The 12,202-nt window shown below is 37.8% G+C and overlaps 1 protein-coding gene across 1 annotated transcript in view; it reads right to left on the bottom strand.

Moving 5' to 3' along the window:
* SLC9A9 (solute carrier family 9 member A9) overlaps positions 1-11,934 on the bottom strand; it is a 183,600-nt gene extending 171,666 nt beyond the window's left edge. Inside the window, exons 1-3 of the mRNA XM_051782060.1 lie at positions 11,609-11,934; positions 3,385-3,587; positions 378-455 (exon numbers count right to left, since the gene is read on the bottom strand). Coding sequence (XP_051638020.1) covers positions 378-455; positions 3,385-3,587; positions 11,609-11,783 — 456 coding nt within the window. The 5' untranslated portion in view covers positions 11,784-11,934. The remainder of the gene's footprint in view (positions 1-377; positions 456-3,384; positions 3,588-11,608) is intronic.
* Positions 11,935-12,202: the final 268 nt, after the last annotated feature.

Below are 12,202 nucleotides of genomic sequence, written 5' to 3'. Positions count from 1 at the left end.
TCATGATCATAACTGACATTCACACTGAAAATATCTGATCCAAAAGGTATCATGACCCCATCCCTTGAACAAACAAAGCCCTGATCAGGCAGTGTATGAAACACAGACAGGCTGCTGCCTGCAGTTCACCAGATTCAAAGTGGTTTCTTCTGAAAACAGGAAGGCCCAAGTGTTATAACCCACACAGTCAGATCTTTGCACAGCGGCAGAAAGGGACCAGAATGAGGCCATGCATCTCTCATTTTTTGCCATTCCTGTCAAGTTCTTCCTGTGCAACATAGTTGTTAACTGGCCCTTTCCTCTGTCACTGGCCTGTCGGACTTACAGAGAAGTAGCCACATTCAGTCCCTTTTGTCATATAAAAAAGAGACACATACCTTCTTTAAACTATATCCAGCATGGAATATAATGGGTGGCAGCAGAATATTGAAGAAGATGGAAGGATCAAAGGTCATCTGCCAGAAAGGACAAAAGAGAGGGTAAGGACAAATAAAACAGCATTTAATTTGATAGGATAGGTTCTAGTTGTAACTTCTTATCAGAATTGATCTGAGGATCACCTTCAATGTCTGCAGGATTATTCTGAGTTGTTTTCTTGCAAGTATAAATGTGTAGTTCCTTACAGCTTAATGAAGCAGATTATTACTTGAAAAGTATTCCTTCAAGAAGGAAATCAGTCATGTACTACGTTGCAGGGAACACATACAAGCAGTATTAGCTGTGATAGTAGCTGCACTACCAGGTAACTTGGCTGTCCCATGGCTGAATTCCTGCTTCAGAAACAGACCTCCTGCTCAGTTTTGGGGCAGATGCATTGGCAGCATTGTGCCTCAATTCCCCATGTGCAGAAGGGTGATATAAGAAAAGGCCTACACTACCAAACCTGATGTAATGTTTCCTTTGAAGGAAACCCTTTATAAAATACCCATTAAAATTTTTAAAGTAATGCTAGAATGAGGAAACCAAAAAGTTCCTATTCCAGCTGTTGTCAGTACACTCTTCATATTGGTCTTCAACTTCTGGTACAGGGAAAGGCCAAGGACAATATTCAGTCATTGCAACTCATTACAAGTAGCTTTCAATAAAATAGAATCTGCTTTAAAACCACAGCATTGCTGGAGAAAAAAATACTTTAATGGGCCTGCGTGCTGCTTACTGTTCTGTCAGTGGGCTGTATTATATCAATACTTTTAAAAGAGGCAGGAGGTAATTAACACAAAGGCTTGCAGCTACTTGTTCAGATGAAGTGATATTTTAAGGCTACAGTATTCTAGAATAATTATTTTGTTTCAAAAGAGTAAGAGTAATTACTTCTGTCTTATTAACAGACAACCTGATTTGATAAACAGGAAGTGAGAGTTGAGACTTTTTTCCATCCTACTTACTTTGAATTAGAAAGCTGAAAAAAGTGAGCTGGCAAATAACCTCCTAAGAACTGTATCTGTGCTGGTACCTTCAGTGAAAACATGACAGAAAAAGATTTGCTTCACTTTTTAACTAACAGCCTCAAATGTTTGTTTTGGAATTAATTTAGCAAATACGTAAAAATATCTTTTCCACAGACATCCGAAATCCTGACTGCATGTTTTATTATTCAAAACCCTGTTCTAAAGTGTACATGTTTATAAGGCATGGCACAATCTATTCTCTCTGATAAATGCAATACGTAAATGCTTTTACTGCACTCAAAAGGGAATTAAAGTTGTACAAAACTGAGGGAATGGTGTGATCATGCTTTCTGCTTTTTACAGTAGAGCTTTCGCCAGTCAGGAAGGCTGCCAGCAATTGCTATTGTCTCCTAAATATGGCTGCATTTCTCTCTTTTTCCTTTTTTCTTTATTTTCTTTTCAAGAGGGCATTTGCCAGATAATTTTAAAGGGAAAAGAAGTGAAAATCCAGGCAGACTAAGGCCTCTCCAGTAATATAGAGAAACCAGCAATTCACAGTTGAGACTTTTAAGAATCTTCCAGCAAAGTAAGACTATGGAAAGAAAACTGGGCAATCCCCTGTAAGGGTAACAGAATCTTCTGTGCAAGTTAGTGCTCCTCCCTTTTCATAACACAAGTCAGCTCCAGTGTACCAGGTTTGATGAAGATGTTCAAATGGAATGGACATATGCCCTGGAAACTAAACACACACTTTGGCTCAGATAAAGCTCTTGCAACCAACTAGCAGGAAAATGGATGAAGATTCAGCAAAACCTGATTAGTCTGACTGCCACAGTGTTTTCCTGTCTCCACCCACCACAGCTCTAACAGTCCTTGACAGTCTAGTTCTTTCTGAGAAGGGCAAGTCCAGCAGTCACAGCAGACAGACACACAGTAGTGCTGCATCAGCAAGAAATTTGAGCAGATGGTTATGTCCTAATTCTGCTGAGCTTCCCAGTGTGCATTCTAAGCATAACTTAAAAGTTGTTATAACGATAACCACTGTAATATAAAGGAACACACATTACTGTGCTAGATAAACAATAGCACTTGGAAAAAAGCAAAATACTACATTGCAAAATTGTAAAAAGCTACTGGTACTGGCTTAGAAGCTTCATGTGAATATGCAATGTCTCTGAGCACAAAAGCTAGGTTTTAAAAAGTGCCTGTGCACTTAAGAGTTCTTCAAATTGCTGCCATTTTTTAAGGAAGTAAACATTAAAACAAGTAAATATTACATGGGTGAGGAAAAAATATACTAACAAAGTAAAATATTTTAATTGTTATGCACTGGAAAACAGAAAAAGCCATGACATTGTGAAAGACTGCAAACTTTTCCCCACAGTTCCCTTTTTCCATCCAGCCGAAATTGCCACAATGCCATCTCCCCAAGCCTGGGGACAGCCAGCGAAATCCCTGCTGAGGACCACTGCAGGAGTGAAAGAATGTCCAAGAATGTTGTGATGAATTTAAGAATTATAAAACTTATCTCTGGGAGTTTACACACTTACAGGTTTGTGTTTTGAAGAATGTGTAGAGTTTGTAGTTACTTGTGCTGTACACAGGAGACAACCTCCCCTGCATTACCCTGCCAGAGCAAGTCCTTTTTAAGACAGAGGAGAAATAACGATATCGGTGGGGTTTATAAAGGTTTGGTGGCAATGAATATCCAGGTTAACAGCTGTGTCTGCAATGAACTCAGTGTCTGCAGGATCTGGGGCTGCCTTCTAAAAGAGTCCAGGCAACTATTCCACAAGCATACAGTCAGCTGTGAGTGAAAGGATGGTCAGGTTTCTATTGCACCTTATTTCCTTTCCTGTTCTCCTTCCTTGCTTACCTTTCTCACCCTAAATTCAAAATACCCTCTGTCACATTTTAACTTGAAACTTGTTTTCCTCTCTCAACAGTGAAAATAAAATAAATATCCTGCACAGTTAAGAACAAAAATAAGTTTTACCTTTTGAAGCATTGCATTGCCCTGGTGTCCATTGACATTGTGATGGCTGATCTCTCTTTTGTATTGATATTCATAGACCTGATTTGTTATATTAATAAGCAGAGTGGATGGCCCAGATTTCAGCTTTTCACATTCATAAACGGTCCCACTTTCTACATCTGATGCTTTTGTCACATATCGTATAATTAATCCCATTATGAGGCCTGGAGAGTAAAGAAAAAAAGAAAAATGAGAAAGATTCAAGTACTTTTCAGTATTTGATGCTACACAATTACTGATTTAGAGAAAAAATAACTCTGTCAAAGTTAGGACCCCTTTGCAGTGTTTCTACCTTCACAGAGATACACCTCTCTCAACACGCCATGGATGACCATAAAATAGTTTTCCAAAGTGGTCATTTCATTAGAATGCAGATGTTGGTTTGACATATGTGCAGTCGTATTCTTATTTTTGTGATGCACTTGCTGGCATAATTATTAACTGAGTTTCTCATGCACCAAATTTTCAATAGATATTCAGAGCAGGGAGATGCCTGCATAACTAATGTGCTGTACTGAGCATAAAAACATCAGCTGTGCTGTTGGTGATTTTACACACTTCATTTGTGGGGACAAAACTCTGACACATCCTCAGGCACATTTTGCCTTCTGTAGGAGACTATTTTTAAGACTGTATAAACACAGGACAATAAAAGCAGGGGGAAGGGAAGGAAGACTAAGACTGGAACTAATTGATTTGACTATCTACAATTTAGGACTCTTATCTGAGACAGATATTTCGTCTCCCTTTACATTTAAGAAAAAGGAAAATGTACTTCTGCAACTATCCTGTGGAAGGTATGCTTCTTTCTGTTGGCTCTAGTGGGAGCTTGCATGTTTACTTCAGGAGAGGTGACTAATATTTAGCTGATAATATTGCTGAGACTATTTCCATCCTCAGAGACTTGGATTTGGTTTCAAATTCAATTTCCATGCTTCTTTTATGTCCTATGTGCTTTAAGTACCATGTATAGGATGAACAGCTTTAAAGTTACTAATTATGAACATATGGTAAAATGCTAAGAATACTTAGATTAAATATTGATGGAAGACATCTAAACATCTAGATAGATATACTTACTAATGAAAGATAAGAAAGAAAATAAATTACAGGAAGTAGCTGAGAAGCATCTGCAGTTTCAGTTTTGTCCTGTAATCAGGACAAAATATTACAGTTTCAGTTTTGTCCTGTAATCAGGACAAAATATTACAGTTTCAGTTTTGTCCTGTAATCAGATGCCAAGTGATCACAAACACCTAGAGAGATAAATAGGATGTCTTTGTTATTGTCAAGTTTTCTGATAACAGAGATTCTCTGAACTGCAGATTCCTGGCATACATGTAAGGCAGGTTTGTAGGCTCTTGTACTGATGCTAGAATGGAGTAACAGCTGTATTGCCTGTTCAGTCTGTGTATGCATTTGTACTTGTTTAATATCTATTGTTTACTATGGTTGCTTTCTGTAAATGATAGAGGATTTCAGTAAGCTGTAGAAAATCCCAAGGCCACTTTCTTAAGTTACACAGCATTTGTGCAATAAATCACATTATAAATCTACTTGTGGTAAAAGAGAGAATTCCTCAAAGTTTTAAGGGAAAGCAAGGGTGTGTAGAGGGAAGCAAACACTGCAAGTGCTCTGAAATATGATTTCTACAGTGGTCAGCCTAGATGCCCAAAATCATGAGTCAGAAACCAAGAAACCAGTCATTAGTTAAAACAGTCAGGCTTTTCAGCTTATTTTTATCAGATTTTCTCTAGGAGAACCACAGTTTTCAAATTCAATTTCAAATCACACAATAACTTTGAGAATGGCAACATGGAACTGCTCAAGGAAGACCAGTGGAGACAGACTGACATTGCATGTAATGTCTCTATTGTAGAGTCAGGTCCTGTGTCCTACAATATTTCAAGATTCCTGGTAGGTGTGCTATATTGGCTAACAGAGCATTTCCTTTGAACCAAATTCCATTTGATTGTTTTAAAAATTAAAACGAATGTTCTCAATTATAGTCGTGCAATTGCATTGAATGGTTCAAGGGCAAATTATTTAAACCTGTTGTATCATGTTTAGACTGTTCTTTTATTCTGTATTCTGAGAGGAAATGTTATCTTCAGCTGTCATTTCAAACTGCCTCTGTAGGAATTTTCTGGAGTGAAAACAAATGCAAATATCCAGATCCTAGTCCTGCAAGACAGCTCTTGAGTATAAATAAATCCATTTGCAGAAAATGAATATTTTAAATATATGATCACAGTAGCTTTAGAGAAAGAAAGATCGACACTGACTGAGTTTTACAACTGGAATTCAAGTTTGTCTTTTGGGTTTTCTTCTACCAGCTTTGGATCTGATCCTCTGATGGAGTCCAGATGGGAGGAACGTACAGAGCCACACAAATTATGAAATGATAATGAGAGAACAAAGAAATTATAGAGTATCCAGCAGCATACACATACTGGAGAAAATACATCAAAGAAGATTCTAATAATTGATATTCTCAGGGTTTCAGTGGGGCTTTAAGGTCCTTACAACTCCCAAGGAAATTCTAAAATATATTAATTTGAACAAAATATGGACAGGATCCATAACGATGGGCTGATTCAGAATATTCTCAAATGCTCGAGAGAAGGTTCAGATGAAGACAATTGCCATCAACACACTATTTGGCAAAAGCCAATGTAAGTAATGGGATTGTATTCTTCCTTCAATAATAATAAATGTGCCAAAGATGCTATATAAAATCTCCAGGGAATTAAAAATCAGGGAAGAGGGTATTTAATATTTTAGTAGGTGTATCATTTATGGAATGCACTTTCTACTTTAAAGCATTATATAGCATTTATTTCATAAGAGCATTCAGGAGGACAGATCATATTCTAACAGAAATAATTAATTTTTAAATAAGCGTATAATGTACTCTCCTTTCCACTACTCCCCCTTCCAGACTGAAGTCATGCTTTTGTGATGTATCTTCTGAAGCGTGCTGTATAGTTCATTTAAAGGAAAAAAACTGGGAAATACCATGTGGATGTATTTACCAGGAAAAAAAGACCAATAACTTGTCTTTTGCAATCAATGTTTCATGGCAGAAAAAATTTATCATGAAGTTTTTCTCACAAAGCTCTATGACTTTGGTATGTAAAAACAGACCTCCTCTACAAATAGTTCTGATTTCCCAGTGGCACACACAGAAAGCTTGGCTTTACCATGTAAGTCTAGGAATTCAGCAGGTAAAATTCCCTGGAGATGAGTCAGGAATGATGTTGCACCTGTTACCTGACATCACAAGTAGGTATTGCACTGAGGTATGGGTTGTCATGAATGAAAGTTTCAAATAGTTAAGTTTCAATGAGTTAAGGATGTAGATAATTGTAAATGCAAAGTCTTATGCAAGGCAAAACTTGAGTGTACTAGCACAAAGTACCTATCTTATATTCTAGGTGTCCAAATCTACTTATAAATGTTTTCAGCTCAGCTGCCCATTATTTAAGATATTTTTCTACCAAGGCCTCGTTTAATTCCTGTTTTAAGCATATTTATTTAAATGCAGCAGTGAAACAGGAATGGCTGTAACTAATGTTACAGATTTCTTTAAAAAGGCTCAACTATCTTTTGAAGGAAGATTTTGCAGCAAAACCTCACTACCTACGGCTCAGTCATGTTTCAACTGAAGGCAATTCAGGTTTTCCAGCTTGTTCAGTGGAAGCAGGATAAAATTCTTAATCATAGATGAGAACATTGGAAGGGTTTTCTTAAGTCACTCATGCTAAACTCCTGAGCTAAGCAGGGCTGTTCTTTCCCCAGGATTCTATCTAGTCAGCTATTAAGCACCTTCCTTAATAATGACAGTCAGGGATGCAGGTTTTTCCAAATATTTTAGATTTTCTCCCAAATGTCATGATTTTCCCATACTGTTTTCTGAATCCTGGCAATCTTTCTTCATTATGAATTTTGTAAGCAGGAAGACAATGTAGTACTCTATTTTATTGAGGTCTCTTTTTCTGAGACTTGTTACATCCATTGCTGCCTTTGAGAATTAGGGCTACTCAGAACACACTCACCATCAGAAGGCAACTACAATTGTTTCCACTGGATTTAGAAAGTGCAAGAATCATATTGCTTAATCATTAAACACCTCTACCAAAGCTGAATCAAGATCTGACTGTGCCTTATTTCCAAACACACTGAATGGGATCCTCAGAAGAGGCTGGGGAAGGGCTGCTGTGAGTCAGCTTTCCCATTGCACACCTGTCACACACATCCCCTCAAAACTTGGGAAGCCCCTCTAAGCACTGCAACACAAAGCCAGTTTTGTGTGAGCACTCCAGTGACTCTTCTGTCATTCAGCCTTTTCATGTTTTCCTTCCAGTCTGTTCAACACAGAGCACAACTTTGAAAGCTGGTACATCTCCAATCAGGCTGACCTCCACCTAAAGGGTATCACACACTCCCTAGGGGTGATAATTAGCTGAAAACAATTCCAACAAAATTGCTAATTAACCTTGCAGATAAAAGGCACAGATGGGAGTGGTGGTGGTTTTTTTTGTTTATGTTCAATTCTGGCTGCTGACCTGCAGGAGCGTATTAGCCTCTTCATCAGAGGTGAGTGGTGGCCTCTCTGTGAGGGTCTAATACCAAAATTCTGGGGAGGATGAGGCACTGGGATATGTGTACCCAGTTTTTCATTGTGTAGCTCTAGACTATTTCCCCACTAATGTGAAGAGCCATGACTTACTTATCATATGGGGAATTTGGCACCTAATGTTTTTTTGGCTGAGGTATCTAAAGACACCAGGCCCTGCAGGAGGTGGCTACAGGCACTTCAGTGTTTTATTGGCTGGTTGTCTCTTGACTGGTACTAAGAGGCATCTTCTGGGGTGTGGTGCTATGAGAGGGGTCACCTACTCTGATCTGAGAGAAGTGACAATTCTGGTTTTGTTTGTGTCTATAATCTACCACACTATTTCTCACTATGCTCTTGTACAGTAACTGTGCTGATAATGCATAGAAAGGATGTTCATCCCCTTCTGGGTGGCACAAAGTTATTGTTTCATAACCACCTGCCTCCTTGGTATACAGATATCAGGAAGTGAGTTGAATTTATTATTTGAGGTCTGTTTATCAAACCAAACTGCAACGTGCAGAGAAACTTGCTCTCTGAGATACAGGAAAATAAAGGAATCGATGAATAAACAGGTGAATCTGTTTTCTTTATTGTTTGTGAGTGATTTTTCAGTTTGGTCTCAAGACAAAATAATTTGAGTCTTTAAATACTTTCAAGCTGAATGCCTTGCAAGGTATACGCAAACACACATATGTGCACATAATTTCTTGTGAAATAATGTTGAATTCATGCTGAATTATTTCTTGTGAATTAATACTGGGTTATGTCAAATGCTTTGTTTTTTTTCTTTGTAACTGCTGAAAGACTTTGAAATTAAATATAGCTATACTTAGTGTTGAACCATTTCTTTGATAAAAAAGTAGAGCTAAAACACCTCAGTTCTGAAAGTTTCTAAATGGACAGTTTTTCACTATGGGCTTGTGTTCTTTTTTTAATGAGCTGGAACTATTCAATCTAAAACTGAATTTTCCTACAAAGCTGATGCAAAAAAGAAAAAAAAAAGCCAACTCCCTCTTTTATTTGCTCTGTACTTTAAATAGAACTTTCTATCAGGCTGTGTTCAATTTGTGGCTGTTCAGCACTTTGCAGTAGCTGTAAAACTTCCTGTTTTTGTATTTCTGTGGGTTTTTTCCCCTGATCTTCCTCACACTTCACTTTCTCTATCCTCTCCACTGCTGCACCTCTAATGGCACACTTGATGAGAAATACAGACCCATCTGTCATGCTGTGGGGCACAGTCTGCAATAAGTGGCCATATTCTTCTGTCACTCAAAGCCAAATTATCTGTTTCTTTTGTTGCTATTCACATATCTAATGAATAGCTGAATGGGCAAGAGCAAAGCAAACTGTAGGACTGAGACTTTGAGTTTGTACTGAACAGGTATAAATCAGAATTGTTTGGATAGGGAAGGCAAAAATTATGTGAGGGCAGGATTTGACTCACTGTCAGTGCTTGGTGCCACGCAGATTTACTCCTGAAGCTGTTGCTGTTGATCTGACACCTCTCTCATGACCTCTGAAATTTCAATTTCTTTTCATTATTGCTATTCCACAATGCTAAAGATAACTAAACCCATATCCAAAATTTTGAAGGATAAAAGGGACATCATCAACTTTTTGGATGCTACAAATAAGCTTTTTTCCCTGTTTGAAAATTGCCATAAATAATGAAAGACTAAACAGGTAGTTTATTTACAATAATGAGGAATGCTTCCTTTGTTCATGACTGTTTTAATAATTCAAAAGCTCTGTCCTGCTGGAGCACTAATCTCTGAACTGATCAAAAGAATATGAGTGCATTGTCCTCATGATGTGCAGAGTATGTCCTGGGCAGGCAGCAAAATAGAACCAAAGGACAGAAAAAACTCTAATTAAATACTGGTTTGTGTTATGTTGTATTTCTCCATATTTCATTTCTGTTTTGACAGGCTTTTGTCTAAATCTTCAACAAATGTTATCAGCTGTACATGGGAAACAGCCCAATAGTATACTATAGCTACTATAGAAGAGGCACCCATGTATTTAGGAAAACATTGCAATTTACAAGTGGATCATAATGAATATATTGCCCACTGTCTCATGATTTTCCTTTTGAGACATGTTAACAGAAATGCAATAAGCAAATGTATTCTCAGTGTTTTGTAACTTGTACCTCATAAAACTGTTAAACAGCAATCCAGGTGATGTCTGACAACAAAAAGTATCCCAAATAAGTGTCATGTGATGTGCATTTCAGTCTCAACGGATTCAGTTGAAGTGTGTTTTCTGTGTGTAACAGATTTAAAGATTAGAAAAACAGTATATTATTAAAGAAATATTTTCCCACAACTTGAAAATACAGGCAAAGCAGATGAGAATGAAGAATCCCACAGACTCAAGTGTTAGGGGCTCAGTGACTGGATTAATACAGGAGTTTCTTTTTTGCTTGCTTTCCTTTAAAGTATCAAGTTACTTGTGAAGACAGTGAGCCAAGAAGATGAAACAGCCTGTGTTCTTGAAAATTCGTACAGTTAATGTCTCACCCAAAACAGCTTTAAGGGATACAAGGAAGACTGAGCTTCAGCTTCAGTCCTCCGAAGATGCTGAGATCACCTGAAAATGCTTGATATAGCAAATGAAACATTTACCTCAAAATGTAGGGCTCAGTTGCCTTTGCTGTTGCAGGCTTTCAGATGAAACTTTTTGCATGTGGTGTCCCATGATAAACAAATATTCTTCAGAATATGGAATCTTAACAAAGTCAGGTTTGGATATTACACTGCTAGAGTATATTATGTGCACAGAATGTGCCTGAACAGGCTGGCATTTAGATGGGTCATGATTGAGCTCTTGATTTCTATCTTCCATTGTGGCAGCATTACCTTCCTATATGCGTTTTATGGTAGGAGAAATGGCAGCCACATCTCTCAAAGTGAAACAACAGTAAGAGAATGACAAGAAAAATCATTATACATGTAAGTGTATACCATTAAACCAGTGAGTACTCGGGGACAATGCAGGAAGTTCTACAGGAAAGCGATATGTAACATGACAAAACTTCATGAAAGATTAGAACTAAACTGGCAAACTGAACTTACAGCACAATGACAGCATTCAGGGAAGACTGATAGAGGCATTCATCATATTGTGTTTTTCAAAGGCATAGAGCAAAACCAAAAGAAAACTCTAAAGATCATTTAAACTTTATTAGACAACATGTCTGTACCCACAAGGCTCCTTAATCTAATATCTTTGAGTGTTATAAAAGCCACTGAGGACATTTCATTCTTTGGTAAACAGCAAACTCCCCAACTCCCAAGGTGTCATGCAGTGGCTGTTGGACCACAGAGGAACAGAACATGCACATCCTGAGGATAACCAGCTCATGACAATTGCTCTCTCCTCAAGGCAGCCTTCAGCTACTTCAGGAGAGATGCTGCTACATTATTATTTTGCCATACAGTTAAGGAGCTGATGACATTTAATTCACACATTTTCTGAGCTTTGTCAGCACTTGATCTCAAGTGCCTGATCAAAAATATGCAACTAGCCCCATGTTATGCTGGCACTTGAATTTTTACTCACCATAAAGCATAGCTCCTCCAGTTTCATGCAGAAAGCGGAATCGATGGTTTTTAAACAACCAAATTGTTAATATTGTAAGAATGAGCAAAAAGTTAAAGACTAGCAGCTCCACAGCTCCCTGATGATAAAACTGATCTTCATCTTTCACTGGTATGTATTTCTTCAACTTCTCCATTTCATTCCCTTTATGGAAAAATATGTGAAAAATAAAAGAAGAAAAAAAAAATCACAGGAACAGAAGTGTTATCACCTTTGGTACAAAAAGTCCAGACACTACAGAAATTCACAGCAAGCACATCTGTTCCATTTGCAGCCTCATAGTAAAGTGCCCCAGCTCAGAATTCAGCTGGATTCTAGTTACAGCTTCCTGTTTCTCTCTTAAAGCTGCCCTGTCTCATTTTTGATGTTACAGTTGTGTCGCTGGACTGCGCTTGCTCAAGCTGTGGATGCACAAACTGCCTCTGAGCCTCAGACTCTCTTAATTTCTAAAATTCTGTTGTAAAACTCAGTGCATGTTCATAATGTTTGTCCCTGGAGTTAATAGCACAATCTGAATCCTAAAAATCATATTTTGCCTTGACAGCTCAAGACAGA

Source organism: Manacus candei, unplaced genomic scaffold (assembly GCF_025592945.1).
Source record: "Manacus candei isolate 608988 ecotype Guabito, Panama unplaced genomic scaffold, ASM2559294v1 h1tg000015l, whole genome shotgun sequence".
NCBI classification, from domain to species: domain Eukaryota; kingdom Metazoa; phylum Chordata; class Aves; order Passeriformes; family Pipridae; genus Manacus; species Manacus candei.
Note: the sequence above shows the minus strand (reverse complement) of the source record. Positions and strands in the feature narration are given on the sequence as shown.